Source organism: Loxodonta africana, chromosome 7 (assembly GCF_030014295.1).
Source record: "Loxodonta africana isolate mLoxAfr1 chromosome 7, mLoxAfr1.hap2, whole genome shotgun sequence".
Lineage (NCBI taxonomy): Eukaryota > Metazoa > Chordata > Mammalia > Proboscidea > Elephantidae > Loxodonta > Loxodonta africana.
In genome coordinates, this window is record NC_087348.1 from 13639799 (window position 1) to 13659645 (window position 19847).

A 19847-nucleotide genomic window follows, 5' to 3' on the forward strand; every position below is an offset into this window, starting at 1 on the left:
GATTAAAATAACACTCTTGGACAAGTGGGAATGAAGGAGGATGGATCATTCTGTGCTTGGACCCCCGAGGCCCTTGGGGAATGGAGAAAGATGTATGAAGAAGAGGCCTGAGACTATACAAGACGGATATGAATCCATCTTGCCTTTGGAGGGAAGTGAGAAGTATCAGATTAGATATTTCAGCACAGGGTTGTTTGGTCTGAATGGCTGGTTGGATGGAGAATCTCTCTAGATTCTGCCTGGATCCAGGAATCCCAGGGTGAGGGACCAGAGAGGGGCTGGGAGAAAGGCTGAGCTGCAGCTGCCAGAGCTGAGAAGGGGGAGAAAGGCAGGATGGGGCCAGGAGTGAAGGAAGGAAAGGATCCAGGAAGCCCTACCTGTCTCCTCAGAGCCGAGTACACTGCCTGGCTCGTAGTAGGTGCTCAGAAGTGTCAGCCAAACAAACGACAGCAAAGGAGCCGAACACAGTGACGTTCTTCCCTAGATGCCTGAGAAATCCACCTGCCTGCTCTACAACCATCAGCTGGGGATAGGATGCCTGTGGGGATGGGAGCCGATCTGTCTGTCGTCTTAGGCACTGCCTTGGTCAAATCATATACAATCCCTTATCTTGCCTTGTTTCCTATTAAAAAGCCATCTGTCATTCAACAGCTATTTATTGAGCACCTACTATGTGCCAGGCCCTGCTCTTGCTGCTGAAGCTTCCGCAGTAAACAAAATGATCACAGTCCCAACCCTTGTGGATCCTTGGCTGTCTAGTGGGGAACACACAGAGGCAACAAACACGTGCATAAATATGTAATTATCGGGTGTGCCAAGTGCTGTGAGGGAGAAGGAGAGCCAGGCTCTGTAAGACAGTGGTTAGGGAAGGTTCTCAGGGCAGTGACATTTAAGCTCAGTTCTGCAGGACGCTGGGCATTGGCGAGGTCAAGAGAAAGGGAACAGTGTACAAAGGCCGGGAGGTGGGAGAGAACCTGGGGTATTTGTGGAGGTGGAAGGACAACGTGCTGGAGCTCAGGGTGAGGGGGATCAAGGTGAGGCAGAGAAGATACCTATGGTCCAGAGCATGCAGGCTTGGAAGCCATGCTAATGACTTGGTGTTTTCTTCTAAGTGCAATTACAGGACATTTATTAAAGGTCTTAAGCAAGGGAGTTACCACCATAGGTCCCTGGATGGTATAAGTGGTTTGCACTTGACTACTAACCTAAAGGTTGATGGTTTGAATCCAACCAGTGGCTCCATGAAAGAAAGGCCTGGCAATCTGCTTCTGAAAAAATTACAGCCAAGAAAACCCTACGGAGCAGTTCTACTCTGTAACACGTGGAGTCGCCTCCAGTCAGAATTGACTCCGCAGCAACAGGTTTGGTTTTTGGTTTTGCCGTCCAGTTGATTCTGACTCATGGCGATCTCATGTGTGTCAGAGTAGAATTGTGTTCCATAGGGTCTCGATGGCTGATGTGTTTTTAGAAGTCGATCGCCAGGACTTTTTTTCCAGGGCACTTCTGGGTGGACTTGTACTGCCAAACTTTGGGTTGGCAGCTGAGAGCATTCACCATTTGTATCACCCAGGGATCAAATGTCTGTTTCGAAAAGATCATTCAGCTGCAAAGAATGGGTTAGAGGGGAACGAGTAACACTAGACAGACCTGGAACATGGGGTGGTCAAGTTCACCCCAGCCTTCCTAGAGTTCAACATTTATATATTTGTGTGAGTGATAAATTACACACTGGGGAACAATGTGACAAGAAAGCATAAAAATGGCGTTAAAAAAGAAGAAAACCTGTGGCTATTGAGTCGATTCTGACTCGTAGTGACCCTATAGGACAGAGTAAAACTGCCCCATAGGGTTTCCAAGGAGCACCGGGTGGATTTGAACTGCTGACCTTTTGGTTAGCAGCCATAGCTCTTAACCACTACACCACCAGGGTTTCCTAAAAATGGCCTTGCGCTGCCATTTTTACAGGGAGTCCCTAATGCCATCTTGGTCTGGGCACCCCATATCACTCCCTCTCGGCAGGGACGCCCAGCCCCGGTCCTCAGGCTAGTGTCTCCAGCCTGGGATCTAGCTGTCAGCAGAGGCAGGAACCATGGGAGTTTTCCAGTGTGCGTAGAGGGGAGCACAACACTGCATTTAGGAGAAAAAGAGGAACTGGGATCAAGCTAAGCTGAGTTAAAGTCAAAGAGGTCACTTTGTGTCAGGACTTCTTGGAGGCTTTGATGGGAAAATGTACTTCGCGAACCTCCTAGAAGGGCCTAGAACAGAGTGTGTTCCGTACTTACTTGGAAACTTTGGTTTTCGTTGAACAATTTGCTACAAACCTATGCCATGAAACACTGCTCTAAATGCTCCCTGTTTGCATTTCTAGGGTGTATATGCCCAGTTCCCTCTCATCACCTCTTCTCAGGGAGGTGGAAAACCATCCTCGTTAAATTACAGATGGGGAAATGGATCCGTGAAGGGTCACCCGAGTACTGGGTGTCGTTAGTTACTGTCAAGTAGGCGCAGACTCATGTGACCTAATTTACAAGCGAACGAACCTTGCCCAGTCCTGCACCATCTTCAGGATCTTTGGTACGTTTGAGTCTATCATTGCGGTTCTTGTGTACTACCTTCCAACCTGAGGGGCTCATCTTCCAGCACTGTGTCAGATAATGTTCTCTTGTGATCCATGGGGCTTTCCTTCCTAGTCTGTCTCAGTCTGGGAGCGCCACTGTAACCTGCCCACCATGAATGACCCTGCTGGTATTTGAAATACCAGCGACATAGCTTCCAGCATCCTAGCAACACTCAAGCCACCACAGTACGACACTGATAGGTAGGTGGTGATGTTGGAGGGCCCTCAGTTGTTGGTCTTGATCTACAAGCTAATCACGGAGTACAGCCTGGTAGGCTGTGGGGTGTCAGCTTCCGTTACCTCTCCTGCCCATGTCTTATGGACATTGCCTTGTCCTGCCTACTTGGGAACATCACCATTGGTGACCAGAAGCCTTTCTAGTCCTCATCATCTCATGGATTTGGGGGAAATAAGATGACCTCTCAAACAAGAGCTTATGTGCCCTATTCTATGGGGAAGCAGTGGGGTCCAGCATTTCTGCCCCCATTCTGAGCACCATTGCTTTTCTGGCTCTAGGATAAAGTGCCTCCTGCCTGTGTCACTGTGTTAGGTGCTGTCCAAGAGGATGTGGTCATTTCTGTCCCCCTGCCCTGGTGTCCTGACTCCAGTGACGTGAAGGAGAAATACCAACAAAGAGAAGGAACTCCATAAAACATTTTTCAGTAGGTGACATTTTTATTCTACATCATTCGCAGGGCAGGGGACAGGGCCAAGAACCCACCTCCACAACCCCACGGGAAGACAACTAGGAGAATTATGTACATCTACGGTGGGCACAGAACTGAGGCCAGGACTTCTTGGGAAGTGGCGGGAAAGACTTCATGCTTAAGCCACGGAGGCCAGGCCGACCTGGTTGTTTGCCCTGTCAAAGACGGTATAGTACTGGCGGATGAAGACATCACCCAGGATCCAGAGCTCCCCAGAGTAGGTGTCGAGGTCCATGCCCTCTAAGCCGACGACGCAGCTCTGATCCTCCTGGAAAAAAGAAGAAGAATACCGGAGATAGGACACAGACCCAGCAGTGACAGGCGCTTGGGAATAAAATCAAGTGCACCCTGGTCCGGCTGCAAGGCACGTGTGGGGAGGAGCTTCCTGGCTCTGTGTCCAGGGAGCTTGCTGTTCTTGGCCTGGGGTCTGCCTGTGTAAGCTGTTCACTGTGCTGTTGGCTCCCGGGGATTACTGGACATTATCTGGTATTTCTGGCAGACATACAAGCTCTGACATCAGCACTGGAGCTAAGGGGTTTAGGGAGAACTCAGCTGCTGGGGAGGATTTTTAGAAACCCTGGTGAACAGACTTTTTTCATTATCCTGATCCCATCCAGTGGCAAACCAGACCAGCTGCAAGTCCAGTATATTCACTAGGTCACAGGGCCACAGCCTTGGCTACACATGAGGATCAACTGGGGAGCTTTGAAAGACTACCCCTTCCCCCTGCTCAGGCCTCACCCCCTACTAATTAAATCAGAATCTTGGAGGGAGGGACCTAGGCATCAAGACTTATTGCTGAATAGCATCTGCCCACTGGACAAAACTGGCCTTCCACCTGGTGTTGTAAGTCAGCAGAAGGCAAGGGGCTCTCCTGTGACTCCTATGACTAAAGATGGATTACTCGGTAGCGATAGTAGGGGAGTCCCAGGGAACTGCAAATGGTCAATGTGTTCAGGTGCTAACTGAGGGGTCGGAAGCTTGAGCCCACCCAGAGGTGCATTGGAAGAAAGTCCTGGAGACCTACTTTCAAAAGATCAGACTTTGAAAACCCTGTGGAGCATAGTTCCACTCTGGCACACATAGAGTTGCCATGAGTTGGAACCGACTCCATGGCAACCGGAAAAAGAGGTAGTAGGAGAATCTTAGAGAGCTCTGGTGGCAGAGTCGTTAAGCCCTCAGCTGCCAACCGAAAGGTCAGTGGTTTGAACCCACCAGCCGCTCCGTGGGAGAAAGATGCAGCACTCTGCTTCGGTAAAGATTTACTGCCTTGGAAACCCTATGGGGCTTTTCCACTCTGTGCTATGGGATTGCTATGAGTCAAATTCGACTCCATGGCAATAGGTTGGGTTTGGTTTTGTAGGAGGGTGTTAAGTTCTGACGCTACAGAAGTTACGACTTCCATTTGCCAACCCTTTTGTATCTTTGATGGGGTCAATCTCACTTGATTACCCCAACCGCACTCTGAGGTTGGGGAAAGCTGACATCTCTAGTTTATAGATGAGGAAACTGAGGTTCAGAGAGGTTGTGACTTGCCCAGAATCAATGGGCTAGTAATTGAGACCCAGGCTTGGACCCAGGTGTCCAACTCAAAATCCCCTTTCCATGCCACTATCCTTTGCTTCACTGTTTTCCCTGGGGTGCTTCATCTGAATTCTCATCCATGCCTTTATTTTTAATATATTCTTTGAAGGCTGCCCAGAGCAGATGTGAATTTGCCTCTTGGCTTCAGCTTGTAGAAGTGCACTCTCCCTGTGCAAAAGCTGCACCCCTCACCACTTTATGGGTGGGCACGTCTAAGAGGTGGCCCAGAGTCCTCTTACCTCCACGATGTAGGAACTGGGGGACACAGGATACTGGACACCATTGATGGTGAAGACAATGTTGGGAAGGCTGTCGGCGGTCGAGCAGCTGACCTGGAAAGAGCAAGGGATGGGAAGATTAGAAGGGCTTTCATTCTTTCTGCACAGTGGATCCACCACTTGGGTATAGAAGAAGGCAGTCAGGGCTGGATTTACCTCCTCTTCTGAGCTGTCTCCGAGACCGAGGTACTCCTGGATGTTGGCAATGGCAGTGGTTGGGCCAGCCAGTAGAGAGGTGCCGGTGTCAATAATGGCTTGGCAGGTGTCGCTGCAAGCGACGGACTCTCCATCTATGCTGACGCTGAGGATGGGATGCAAGTGAGGATCCTCTGAACTCCCAGAGAGTACACCTCCCCAAGGGGGAACCAGGTGACCCTGGAGGGTCCTTCCTCCCCTTCAAAAACATCTTTTCCCATACATAAAATTTCACCGTTTCTCTCATTCACACACTCATCCATTCATGCATTCATTTATTCAAGAAGTACTTATTGAGTGCCTACTTTGTGCCAGGCATGGGCGGTGCAAAGATAAACAAGACAAAGCCACACAGTTTCTGACTGCAGGGAGCTTCCATTCTAACTGGAGGGACAAGTTATGATAGAAAAAGCTGGCTGGGCAGGAGCAGGAACACAACCAGGGTGGGTGGGATGGGGAAGAACTTGGGAAAACTCTTCAGAGACGCAAAGACCCAAAGGGTGTGCAGGAGACGGGGAGGTGAGGCCTGGAGGGGCATCATAGGCAGAAGAACCGGCATAGAAGGAATGGCAGAGATAAGAGGGGCAGGTGTGGGAGCTGAAGGAACTGGTGAAGGGTCAGCATGGTCAGGGTGGAGAGAGTGACCCACTTGTCCCATTTTGCCTGGGACTGTCTTGGTTTAGTACTAAAAGTCTCACTTCCTGAGAAACTGCCCAGGCCTGGGCAGACTCGGACAACTGGTCACTCTTGGATCCAGGCAGGGGCCAGAGCAGCTGGGAAGTGGGGCAGGGTGGGGGCAGGAGTCCGGTCATGGAGAGAAGGGATGGGGAAAAAATGGCCTGAAGCAACTTCTCGGCCATGTCACTTTCTCCCTAGACTGAAAGTGACATGTTTCCTAGAGAGGGAGGAACACGTGATGGTCCACAAGTCCCTGAATGTGTGATGTGTAGACAGGTTGGGTTCTCCAGCTCCCCCCCTGCCAGGAATGCCAATAGAGGATCCTGCCTCCTTGACCAGAATGACAAGTCTGTCTCATTCCTGCAGAATGCCTGGGGTTCCCAAACAGCCCTCTCCTCCAGCAAGGTGCCTTTCTCGGGGGTTTCTCCTAGACACCAACCCCAACCTTCTCCTCTCCAGAGTACACTTCCCTGTACTGGCTGTTCCAGGGGGATTCTGAAAAGCTAGTTAAGCCTGAATCCATAAAGAAATGGGTTCTGGGCCCCATGCCCACGTATTACCATCACCTTTGATCTCACCTGTCCAAGGTGATCTGCCAGTAGCCCTCATAAGAAACAGGCACCCAGTTCAGGCTTCCAGTATAGTAAGAAGAATCAATGCCACCAAATATCACCACACTGCCACCCTCTTCATCGCTGTAGAAAAGGGGGAAGAAGATAGTTATTCGTTCATTCATTCATTCATTCAGTATGCAGTAACTGAGCATCTAGTATATGGATCTCAAAAGCTACCTTTTACTGGGCCATAACCACTGCCAGGAGCTATGCTGAATGTGTGACAGACATGGCTTCTTTTAATTCTTATATCAAGGCAAATGCAATATTATTATTTAGCTCCGCTTTACAGATGAGGAAATGGAGGCTCAGAGAGGTGAGGCAACTTGCCCAAGGTCACACAGCTGGGGAGTGGCAGAAACAAGATTAGAACCCAGGTCTTTGTGGTTCCAAAGTGTGTGGTTCCCACCACAATACTCACTGCAGTTGCCACAGGGAACATAAGAGAAGTGATATACAACAGTGTTTGCTGCTAAGGACTTGATGGTGCAGCTCACTAGTTCTCTCAGCCAGGTGCAATTTTGCCTTCAGGAGACATTTCCCAGTGTCTGGAGACATTTTTGATTGTCACAACTGGGTGAGGGAAGGGGGAGCTGCTGGCATTTAGTGGGTAGAAAGTAGGGATGCTGCTGAACAGCCCCCCAAACAGAGAATTATCTGGCCCAAAATGTCAATAGTGCGGAGACGGAGAAGTCCTGTTCTAGTTGGAGAGATAAGTGGCCCCACTTTAAATATATAAGTACTCATAAAGGCACGTTATGTTTAAGAGCCAACTTGAGTTTTAAGCGGCAACGAAGAGAAAAAGGATAAAAGGACCCTCACGTTGTAAATTGCAGGGACCCTTGGATATTCATTTTTTAAACCTCTAAAGTTTCAGCTTAGATAGTGAAGCAAATATAGATGGTAAAAAAAAAAAAAATTTAATCACCAAAGGACTTGCCACTTATAAAACATAACCCCAGCACTTAGACCTGTCCCATTTTTGCTGTAAATACCTGACAGTACAATGTAATACCATGAGGTTCTGGCAGAGTTAGACGAACCAACAACTGAAGAAGAAAAACACTAATGACCTCACAGTCCTTTCAAAAGAGAATGATGTGAGTGTTGTCGGATTAAGAAAGGCCCTTGGAAAAGCTGATGACACCTCAGATATTCTTGTTAAAACCGATTCTTGTCATGGTCATGCTGCAAACACTCAAGGCTGAGAAGATAGGGAAAACTACCAAACCAAAACCAACACTTGATTTATCTCTTGTTCATTCTTGGAGATAGTGCATAGTTGTGGCTGGAGTCTATACCTTGTTAAATAATGAAACTTATTTTCATCATTTTTTAGTTTCATCACTTAAGATATCCCGATCGAATCTTTTTAATTTGTGCTATAAAATTTTAGCCCCTACGTTAAGTGGATTTACTTTAAATGGCCTCTTTGGTGTGGGGGGGTGCAGTGATGGGAGTACCTGAGTGCTACAGATGGTTAATAGCGTGACTGCTAACCGAAAAGTTGGAGGTTTGAGTCCACCTAGAGGTGACTTGGAAGAAAGGCTTAGTGATCTACTTCCAAAAAATCAGTCATTGAAAACTCTGTGGAGCCCAGTTCTACTCTGCCACACGTGGCATTGCCACGAGTCGGAGTTGGCTCAACAGCAACTTTTTTTTTTTGAGGAAGGTCAGTGATGAGGGAACTGCTGCTAGAAAGCAAATGGCTAATGACAAGTGAGTTGGTAGGTCAGGTGACAAAGACTCAGGCTGGTGAAATAAGACATAATGAAGACAGTTCAGGAGAGGGAGATTTGGCAGCATTATTTCTGCAGCCGTAGACATTAACCTTTCAAATCCTTTGTTTCCAAGACCCTCTCCATCCCGCTTAGCCCTGGACTACTCACTGCTGGGCCAGGCGACCATGACCTCTCAGGAGGCCATCCCTTCCCAACTTACGAGCTCAGGTAGACGGAGAAGAGGTCCTGGGAAACTAGGCCCTGGTCCCATATGTTGTCAAAGACGGGTGTGGCATCAGAGGAAGAAATGCTGGGGTAGGCCAGACCCAAGATGCCGTCGAAGGGGCTGTAGTACAGGAAGGAGCCAGGTTCCGTCTCACTCAGGCCAAAGATCTGGTTGGTGTCGGAAATACCTCCAACCTGAGTAGGGAAACCGAGATGTTCACAGTCAAATTGTGCTTGAGGAGCACTGCTGAGTGCCAGCCATAGGCTCAGGGCGTCCACAGTTCGTTCATTTTGTGGTGAACTCTGCCTCCGGGCATGCCTGGCTAGAAGGTCCCTTCTTTAGACTTGGGGCAGGGAGGAGGGTGAGGAATTGTCCCTTGGAATGTTTGTTGTTCTGCTGGAGGTAGCCATTGCAGCTGGTCTCCAGATGGCCACAGCCTGTGACTGGGTGTGAGATTTCTCTGTAGAACAGATGGTCACCGGTGTTTGTGTTTCTTATGAACAGATGCAAAGCAGACCCTGGGCAAATCTGGGCCCTTGACCCCGGATGTACCCTGGCAATGGGTGGGGGGGTACCTTGTGCAGCTTTTGTGACTTCAGGGGGCTGTGGGTGGGGGGAGGAGAAAGAGGAGGAGGTGCTAAAAGAGAATTGAGCCTTCACCTCCTTCCCCCCACCCACCTCCATAGCATTTAGCTTGGGTGGGGCTGAGGTTGGCTCATGGCTCCATGCACCCTACCCCTTTACCTACCACCACCCCACTTCAAAATGTCTGTGATGTCTCTTTCACTCTCTCCCCACCCCTAATCAGGCTGCTTTTGTGATCACTGGGACTGTACTGCTTGAGTGAGCCAGATATGAAGGGGGCATGCTGTGGTCCTCAGTGTTCCTGAGGCTGGACCCAGGACTGGCCAGGACAGGTGGCGAGCCAGCAGGTGCTCACCTTGACGGTGTCGTAGCCGAGGATGCCTGTCATGCTGCCAGTGCCATAGGTGATGGAGACCGTCTCGCTGGTGCTACGGTAGGTGGAGGAATCATCAGGGTTGAAGCGGTTGTGGTTGGCTGCAAGGAGAGCAGTGACATGGTGAACCTCCAGGAGACAAGTGAGGGTCATGGGCCTGTAAGGTCTTCCTGGGATGGGGTGCCTTGGCTCTTGGTGGGGCTTTGGAGGGGAAAGGTGAGCTTTCCCTTAGACCTTTGGAGTCCAAGTGTCCCCAGGTTCCATTCCTGTCTTGTTGGATCGATTGGGGCCATCTCACTGATGGAAGAGCCCCAGTCACCCTATGGTCCTCCCAAAGACTCCCCCAGGAAAACACAGATTGGAGCAGACTGATGGCTGCCCATGGTGATGAGCCTTCATATCCACTGGGGACAGCCAAAGTTCCATTTGTAAAGGAGGCAGATTCCATAGGCACTCCTCTTAATTAGAACTCAGGTTAGCAAACTGGAAGAGGAAGGAACTAAAATACTGTCCAGAACTTGCAGTTACCAAACAATCTTGATTATCCAATCAATAATTTTGTTTTCAGCTGGTAGCATCACTCATCCCTAGTCTGCAAGATCTTACCCCAGACTTTTACCCCACCGGCTCTCCTATAGTCCTTTAGCCCCATATCACTTTTGGCCCCATGCCCTTTCTCCCTGGAGCTGTGGTTATTTAGGAGAGCTTCCCTCTGCCTTCAGATTATAAACCCCTTGAGGGCAGGGACCATGTCACAATCACCCTTTATCCCCCAGAGCACCTAAGCCCTGTCCCCAACACATAGTAGGGGCTTAGCAAATGCCCATCACGTGAATCCCTGAGGGACTTCACAGGTTTGATGTCTGAACCTATTTGAAGCCATGAGTGTTCAGGCGTCCCCGGGGGCAGGGCTGAACAGGGCCGGGCACTCACTGCAGGCAAGGCTGGAGCAGTAGGTGGAGGGCACCCACAGGTTGGAGGAGCCGGTGTCAAAGATGACGGTGAACTCCTGGGCGGGAGTTCCGATGCCAATGGTGCCGAAGTACTCCACCTGCCGGGGCAAGGAGAGCACAGTTCATGACCTGGGGACTCCCCATCCTGAGAAGGGAGGACAGCCTCCCCGGGGACTGGGTCTGGGTTGTTTCCTCTCTCCACCTCCCCACTTTTCCCTTCGCTATTCTCCTTGTCTTCCCCTCTCCAATGCAGCCATCCTTCAAGCCCATCCCTGGTCTCCCTTCCTCCTTCAAGTCTTTTGTGATTGCTACCTTGATTACCCTCCAGCACCACTGATGTTGTTGTTAGTTGCTGTTAAGTCGATTTTTACTCATGTTGACTCCAGGTATTTTGGAGTACAACTGTAGTGTTTTCTTGGCTGTAATCTTAATGGAAGCAGATCTCTAGGCAGTACTGCTGGGCAGGTTCAAATCCCCAACTTTTAGGTTAGTAGTTGAGCACAACCCGTTTGCCCCACCTAGGCACCTCAAGCACCATTAACATCTAATACTAACAATCATTTAAAAAAGCAATTGCCATCTAGTCAATTCTGACTCATGGCAACTCCATGAATGTCAGAGCAGAACTGTGGCAATGCTCTCCTCTTTGCCAGCTTTGTTGCAGCCACACTGGTCTTCTCACTATTCTTTGAAGATGACAAGTTCATTCCCGCCCCAGGGAGTCTTTGCATTTGCCAGTCCTTGTGCTTGGAAAATGTTCACTCTGAATCTTTTCTTGACTGACTCTTCATCAGTCATTTAGAGCTCTCATCAGATGTCACCTTCTCCAAGAAGACTTTCCTGATCGCTTTATCTAAAATTACTCCCCTATCCCCAATACTCTGCTTCCGTTTAATTTTTCTCCTTGGCATTTGTCGTTATCTGAAATTATCTTCTTGCTATTGCTAGTTAGAGTTGAGTCAGTTATGACTCAGGGTGACCCCTTGTGTGCAGAGTAGAACTGCCTTTTGAAAGCAGGTCACCAGGCCTGTCTTCCGAGGTGCCTCTGGGTGGGTTCAAACTGTCAACCTTTTGTCTAGTAGTCAAGTACTTAACCATTTCTGCTGCTCAGGTGGCCCCAAATTGTCTTATACACATGTTTATTTGTCTCTTATTTATCTGCCCTTCTAGAATATGAGTTCCAAGACCTTTGCTTATTCACCATGGTATCCTCAATCCCTTACACATAGTAGGTGCTTCATAAATATTTGTTGAATGAATAAATAGGCTAATGTTTACTAAGCTGTTACCAAAGGCCAGGCCCTATGCTAAGACCTCTAAAAGTGTTATTGCATTAATTAGTCACATCAACCCTCTGGTGGTAGATAATACCTTTTGCCATTAAGTTGAGTCTCACTCATAGCGACCCTATAGGACAGAGTAGAACTGCCCCACAGGGCTTCTAAGCCTGTAATCTTTACGGAAGCAGATTGCTACATTTTTCTCTTACAGAGTGGCTGGTAGGTTCGAACCGCTGACATTTTGGTTAGTAGCTGAGCGCTTAACTGTTGCGCCACCAGGGCTCCTTGTGGTAGGTAATAGCGGTTCTGTTTACAGTCCCGAAAACTGAGGCTCAGAATTTCAGTGACTTCCCCAGGGTTGCACGGCTTGGAAGCATTTGAGCCCAGATTTGCATCAGGTCTGGTAGATTTAGAGGCCAAGCCCTTAGCCACCAGGCAACATTACTTGATATCCTGGGCCCTGTGCCATTCACAGAGTAGGAACATAGTGTCTACTCAAGTATGGGGTGTTGCTCATGGGGTCACCAAATAGAACAACCAGAGTGATCTTCCTGAGACTCAAATCTGATCACGCTAGCCCCCCTGTTTGAGATAATTCAGGGGCTGTTAGGACCCAGACCGCCGTCTATCCCTCGGCCTCCACGACTCTATGTGGGCAGGCCCCTGGGACCCCTCAGCCTTGCTTTGCACCACCCTCCCTCCCTCTCTGGTGGCATAGTGGTTAAGTGCTATGGCTGCTAACCAAGAGGCCAGTAGTTCGAATCCACCAGGCACTCCTTGGAAACTCTATGGGGGCAGTTCTACTCTCTTCTATAGGGTTGCTATGAGTCGGAATTGACTCGTCAGCAGTGGGTTGGGTTTTGGTTTTCCCTCCCTCTCTGCTCCTCATGCATTCTTTCCTCAAATGCACTCCACTCCCTCCTGCTTTGGCACAAGCCCCCTTCTCTGGAATTCTCCCCACCCCACTTGGTAGCTCCTGTTCTTCCTTCTCTGCTTCAGGAAGGCCTCCCTGCTCATCACCATGTCACCTTCTCATGTGCCAGACCCTCACTTTGTCACCCTCACCCTGGCCGTACTTTTCATTTGTTTGTGTGGCTCACTGATCACTGTCCTTCTCCCCCTACTAGACTGTGAACTCCAAGATAGCAGGAACTCTGCATGGCTTTGGTCACTGCTATCTCCCCAGGCCCAGCACAGTGCCTGACACATAACAAGGTGCTCAGTGTAAATAAACATGAATGAATGCATGAGAGCAACAGCTCCAACTGTGAGTTTTCTTGACCTCCCAGTGCCACTGAGATCCAGGGAGCAATCCCCAGTGATACTAACTGGCCTATCCTCTAAGAGCCCCGGGAACCCCTCTCCTCCTGGCCAGGTCCTTGGTGTGGCGGGCTGCCTGCCCATGCACTCACGTCCAGGTAGTTCTCCAGGGTCTGGGTGTCCAGCAGGGAGCTGGCCTCCTTGGGGAAGTACTTGCTGGCTGGGTTGAGACGGTGCGTCTTCAGGAAGTCATCGAGCAGGCCATGCTCTTTCAGGTTCCGTCTCAAGGACTTCTTTCTGAAGAGGGGGACCCTGGGGCAGAACATTTGCAAACAGATGGTTTAGGGGAGGACAGTATTTAGGCAAGGATTCTGCCCCTGGGTACAGCGGAAGCCCCAGAAGGAAAAGGCAACCCCGGTCGGTCTAGGGGAGAAGCGAAGGAAGAAAGTCAAGATGCGAGAGTCCCCTGCTTTTTGCATTTTGCAACGTGCTTCTCACACGTCAATATTTTATTTAATCCTCACAGAAACCCCATACCCATACCCCTTTGCAGCTGAGTTGATTCTGACTCATGACCACCCCATGTGTTTCAGAGTAGAACTGCTCCATAGGGTTTTCTTGGCTGTAATCTCTACAGAAACATATTGCCAGGCCTTTCTTCCACAGTGCCACTGGGTGGGTTCAAACTGCCAACCTTTAGGTTAGTCAAAACCAAAAGCAAACCCAGTGCCGTCAAGTTGATTCCAACTCATAGAGACCCTATAGGACAGAGTAGAACTGCCCCATAGAGTTTCCAAGGAGCACCTGGTGGATTCAAACTGCCAACCCTTGGGCTTGGGTTAGCAGCACATAACCACCACGCCACCAGTTTAGTAGTCAAGCGCAAATTCTTTGCACCAACGAGCAACCCCATAAGACAAATTATATTCTCCCTGTGTACAGATGAAGAGGTAAAGTGATTTGTCCAAAGTTACACCCCTGGCTGGCGATGGAGCTGGGAACCCAAGGCTGGCTACACTCGAAGGGGGGACTCCCCAAAAGGGCAGAGAGAGAGAGAGAGAGAGAGAGAGAGAGAGAGACGAGGAAGGAAGACTCCACACAGATGAAGACAGGCAGGAGTTGAGTGAAGGAAGGAGAAGATTGGGAAGAAAGAAAGGCACACGGGCTCAGAAATGCCCCTCGGAAGCTGTTCTTGGCCCCGTGTCCCCTGACTTACTTGTAGAAGCACTCAGAGAGTGCCACCAAGCTGAGCAGCAGCAGCCACTTCATGGTTCTTCTGGATCCCAAGTCACCAGAGGAGGAAAGATGGGTGGAAGGTATAGAACAGCAGGCAGAGCTGCCCCTTATATACAGCACAGGTCCTCTCTAATCGGCCTTATCAGCCTCCAAAGGTCACCTGTTATCCTTGCCCCAAACAGAGAAGGTCACCTGTTATCCTTGCCCCAAACAGAAAAGTTCCTGATAACATTGTCCCCCGCCCCTGAGCGTGTTCTGAGAAGTTTCCAGCTGAGTAGCTTTCCATTGTAGCCACGTCTCTCGGCTGGGATGGACCTGAAGGGAAAGAGAGTGATTGAGTGGCGGCTTATTCCTTATGTAATGAAAAAGGAGTGAATTCAAACTTGACAAGTTGGATATTTTGACAAAATCGGTCTAAAGTGCACTTAACCCAACAGCTGTGTTCAGTTGAACTTGTTGAAGGAGCTCGATGGACGCTGATTTTTCCCAGGGGGACAGTTGGCTGGGGGTCTTAGAGGGCAGCCCCCCAACTTACCAGTGAGCTGTGTAGCAGCCAGCCCAAAGCACATAAATCAGTTGTTAGGGACTCAGGACGTATTTCCCTTCAGAAATGTCATTATACGGGGTTGTTCGGCCACTTGCTTCTGGTGGGATGAGTCCTGGAAAAAAGGTGGGTGCAATACAGAGGCAGGAGAGGGAGAGGAGCAAGCAGAGTGCTGTCTTTTTTTCCTGGAGGAAGCAAACTTGTAAGAGGCCAGGTTTATCTTTGGAATCTGTGCCTTTCCTTTCTGTATCCCTTCTCTTCCTACTGCCCCTCAACTAAAGCCGCTTAAAACATCCACCTTTGGGGTCCACTTGGCTATGACTCCCCCAGGTGCTCTATGTTTAAAACCTGGTTGACACCAGATGCAATGGAACAAAGCAATCTGGGCAAACAAATTCATATGAATGACTCAGAAAGTGTCTCTTTTTAAATGAGGATTTTTACTAACCCAATGGATCCTCTACTTTGTGAGATTCTATTCAGTGGACAAAGTGGAATGAAAACATTGCTTGAGGAATTGTGTGTGTGGGAGTACTTGGGGGAGCAGGCACCAGGTAGGTAGATGAGCCCTATCTGAGGTTCTTGTTCTGAAGTCAGATTCCTTGGATCGGTCCTGGATTCTATAAAAACTGCACATTTCCCCAGTGCCTCTGGGGGAGTATGGAGGGGTGAGCAGTGTGGATAAGGTGTAGGCCCAGTGGGAGTTTGTATGAAGACATTTGCATTAAAAAAACAAAAACAAAACCCAAACCAGTTCCTGTGGAGTTGATTCCGACTCACAACGACCGCGTGTGTGTCAGAGCAGAACTGAGCTCCACAGGGTTTTCGGTGGCCGTTTTTTCAGAAGTGGTCACCAGGCCTTTCTTCAGAGGTACCTCTGGGTGGACTCGAACCTCCAACATTTTGGTTAGCGGCTGAGGGTGTTAACCATTTGCACCATCTATGCAGTGTCACCCTTTAAAATAAAGGAGCCCTGGTGGTGGAGGGGTTAAGCGCTCAGCTGCTAACCGAAAGTTTGGCAGTCCGAACCTACCAGGTGCTCCGAGGGAGAAGGATGTGGCTGTCTGCTTCCGTGAAGATTTACAGCCTTGGAAACCCTATGGGGCAGTTCTACTCTGTCTTATGGAGTCGTCGGAGGCAATGGGTTTGGTTTTTGTTGTTGTTTGTTTTCTTTAAAATATTGCATGGTATTTTCCACTTCTTTTGATGCCTGCCTCCTGTCCTCTCTCTTTGCCCCCCTCTCCAGTCTTTCTCCATTGATCTGCACCCTCACCTTTGGGCCAATCTCAGCAGCTGTATGTAAGCATTGATGGTCCTGAAGACGGCTGGCTGCCTAAGTCCTGGGGCCACCAGGTGGAAACCTCTCCCTTCAGGGTTACTGCTAGGGGGCCCACCAGGGTCTTCAAAGGTATCGGTGCCTTGTGCTGGGCAGTAGAAACCTAGGTGGTCATTATATTCCTTATGCTTTATGTATCTGTTATTCATATTTGAAATCTTTCATAATAATTTAAAAAAGAAAGAAAGAGACAGAGTCTTTGGTGCACACCTCTCAACTTGGAAGGAAGAGGGGTGTGGCTGGATGGTAGCAGGTGAGTCAGGGAGCCCTCAAGCTGAGATGTGGAGAATCAGCCATGAAGACCATGACTGTGTCTTAGTCATCTTTATCACCCTCAGTGAATTATATGGTGCATGGAAGTGCTCGACACATTTTTTAAACTAATAAAATCCAAGCTTGGCTTAGTTAAGAGCAGCTTGGGAAGGTGGATTAGAGTAGGGTCATATTTCGTAATTAGCAATTTGTGCCATTTGCCAGCCATTCTGGTTGCTCGTACAGAGCAACATTGTTCATGCATTCCTCTTCCTTGGTAGTGAGGGGAGAAAGAGAAGCTTAGATTTATAGGCTACTTTTTTTTTTTTGTCTTAGCTCAGGTCCCTGGCTGGTGCAAACAGTTTGCACTCGACTACTAACCTAAAGGTTGGAGGTTCAAACTCGCCTGGTAGCATCATGGAAGAAAGGCCTGGTAATCTGCTTTCATAAAGATTATAGCCAAGAATACCCTATGGAGCTCAGTTCTATGCTGACACACATGGGGTCACCATGAACAGGAATCAACTTGACAGCAATGAGTTTTTGTTTTTTTGGTTTTTATCTTAGCTCAGTGTGATAAGTAATGTTATTATCCCCATTTTACAGATTAGGAAACTGAGGTACAGCGCTGTTGTGTCACTTATCTGAGGCCACACAGGCAGGAAGTGACTGAACAGGGACATGAACCCATGTCTTCTCTATTATTGCATTGACTGGGAATTTGCCAGGGGCAATGGAAGACTTATATGAAGAGCCCTGGCTCCAGGGTCTGGGTTGGAATCCCTGCCTCTTAATGAGACCCAGTATTTCTGAGACTCGGTGTCTGCATCTGTAAAATGCCCTACCAATTTCATAGGGTTGTTGCGAGAATTAAATATAAAGTGATAACCTCTACATACTTACAGTGGCGAAAATTAAAACAACTGCTAGTGCCAAGTGCTGATGAGGGTGCAGAGACATTGGAACTGTCCTACATTGCTGGTGGGAATGCAAGATGGCACAGCCACTTTGGAAAACAGTTTAGTAGTTTCTTCTAAAGGTAAACACCCACTTACAACTGAGCCTAGCAATCTCTCTCCTGGGTGCTTATCCAGAAGAAATGAAAATACATATCCACACAAAGACTTGTATCTTAATGATTATAGCAATGTTATTCATAATTGTCCCAAACTGGAAACAATCCTAATGTCTCTCAGCTGGCCACTGAATAAACAAATGGTGTTAAGGCCACACAATGGAATACTACTCAGCAATGAAAAAGGATGAGCTACTGATACAGGAAGCAATATCGATGAATTTCAGCAGCCTTATGCTTAGTGAAAGAGGCCAGACTCAGGAGGTTACATCCGTATGATTCCATTTGTATGACTATGGTGGACTGAATTGTGTCCCTCAAAAAGATATGTTGACGTTTTAACCCCCAATACCTGTGAATGTGATCTTTTTTTTTGGAAAAAGGATATTTGAATATGTTATCAGTTAAATTAATATGAGATCTTACTGCTGAATAAGGGGAGCCCTTATCCAATACAACTGATGTCCTTGAAAAAGAGAAGAGACACCGAGACAGAGAGACACACATCACCTTTGCTGTATTCTGTTGGTTAGACACAAGTCAGAGGTCCCACCCGTGCTCAAAGGCAGGAGGTTATCCAAGGCCTTGAATACTAGGAGGCAAGGCTAATTGGTGATTATCCTAGAGTCTGTCCATCATAAGCCTTGAGTTGGTGGCACAGATCTGGACCCATGCCAGTCTCCCTTAAGATGTTAAAATCTCTAATGTAGGAAGACTTCATTATTTTCACCAGTCCAAGAGCTTCCCCTCGGAGAGATATGATCCACCCAGATGGCAAGGAATGTGGCCTCCCCTCTGCCTTCTCTTGAGTTGACCACAGACTCCTTGATGGCTGGTCTATTTCCATCTTGCTCATGGATTTCATTTCCATCTTGCTAGCAGACTCTCTGTATAGACTCCCTTCCCTGCTGATTTGATGAAACGAGCTGCCCTATGGAGGGGCCCACATAGCAAGGAAATGTGGCCATCAGTCTGACAGCCCACAAGGACCTGAGTCCTGCCAAATACCATGTGAGCTTGGAAGTCGATCCATCCCCATTTAAGCCTCAGATGAGACCCCAGCCCTGGTTGACCCCTTGATGACCCCTTGTGAGACTTCCTGAAACAGATGACCCAGCAAAATGGAATGTGGATTCTTGACCTATGTATACTGTGAGATCATAAATGTGCATTGTTTTAAGTTACTCAGTTTGTGTTAATTTGTTACTCAGCAATAGAAAATTATTACAGGGCTAGAAACCTCCTTAAAGTTCCATCTGACTGCCTCAGACTCTTCCCCATTTTGAAGCCATTTCAGTGCCCTGCAACGTGTTTTTCTGCCCAGGTAATGAGATTGCTCTCAGAAGGAGGAAGTTGTCATCATTGGCCCAGTTGTTTGCAAACCTCCATCGAGACAACAATGCTTGCATTTCTGTTGCATTCTTTGTGCTTTTCTGAATGCTTTGAAATACATGATCTTTTAAAGAATAATAATTATTATTCTTGCATTATCCCCATCGATGCAGCTCAGAGGCATTAAATGACCAGCGCCGGTTCACAGAATGAAGTAGTGACACAGGCAGGACTAGACCCTGGCTCTTGGCAGCCTCTGTGCCCGTAGGCATCCACCTGGTTTCCATCCATTGGTTAAGATGTAAAGTGGGCATTCCACAAACGGGACAGCTCCGTTCCAGGGTCCTCAGAGAAACCATTCTAACCAGGCCCATTACCAGAGGAGCTCTTGGGAGGGATGGGAGAATCCTGACTCCAGGACTGTGCGCTCTCCTGAGGTCTGATCTTCAGCCAGGCCTGCACCGTGGCTGCCAGCAGGGCCGCCATGTAATCTCACCGTGCCACACGGGCCTGGCAGAGAGATTAGACAACAGTGTTTACCTTGCCATTAGCCCTGCCTGGAACTCAGTGTGGGGTGCCTGGCTTCGAGGGGCACCAGGAACAGCTTCTCTAATGCGGGCCCCCCCACTGCCAAGGGCACAGGTGCTCAGAAGTGTTCCGTGAACATATCAAATAAAGCCATGGATGAAAGCTAAAGAACCCAGCATTGAAAGCCTCTGCCAGAGCACTTACGGATGATAAGTGTTATCGAGCTGGACTGATAGGCCTTGGACAGCTGGTCCCCTGAAAGCTTTCAGTCACGGTCTCACCCTGGGAGCACAGGATTCCAGTAGCACAGAGAACACATTTTCCACCCCTCAGCCCAGACCTGGGTGGTGTTTCCCTAGAGAAGCACACAGATTGTACTTTTTTAAATATAAATTTATAACAACAATTTTTGACCCAAGTATACAAGTAATCTGGAGCCCTGGTGGCACAGTGGTTAAGAGCTATGCCTGCTT

General features: G+C 48.6%; 1 protein-coding gene across 1 annotated transcript; it reads right to left on the reverse strand.

The window, feature by feature from the left end:
- Positions 1–3410: 3410 nt before the first annotated feature.
- On the reverse strand, positions 3411–14597 carry LOC100659470 (pepsin A-1-like). Its single transcript, XM_003419369.3, has 9 exons — positions 14288–14597; positions 13224–13383; positions 10512–10629; positions 9561–9679; positions 8615–8814; positions 6638–6754; positions 5343–5487; positions 5148–5240; positions 3411–3592 (listed from the first exon to the last, which is right to left on the reverse strand). The coding sequence occupies exons 1-9, from the start codon at positions 14338–14340 to the stop codon at positions 3443–3445; spliced, it is 1155 nt and encodes a 384-aa protein (XP_003419417.1). The 5' UTR covers positions 14341–14597; the 3' UTR covers positions 3411–3442.
- Positions 14598–19847: the final 5250 nt, after the last annotated feature.

Bases quoted from the DNA above. Each gene is read 5' to 3' on its own strand.
- LOC100659470 (XM_003419369.3), bottom strand. From the start codon at position 14,340: ATGAAGTGGCTGCTGCTGCTCAGCTTGGTGGCACTCTCTGAGTGCTTC. The intron at 10,630-13,223 runs GTGAGTGCATGG...TTGCCCCGGCAG, and splicing joins CCCTGGAGAACTACCTGGAC to GTGGAGTACTTCGGCACCAT. The intron at 3,593-5,147 runs GTAAGAGGACTC...TCTTTTTTCCAG, and splicing joins CCAGTTCCTACATCGTGGAG to GAGGATCAGAGCTGCGTCGT.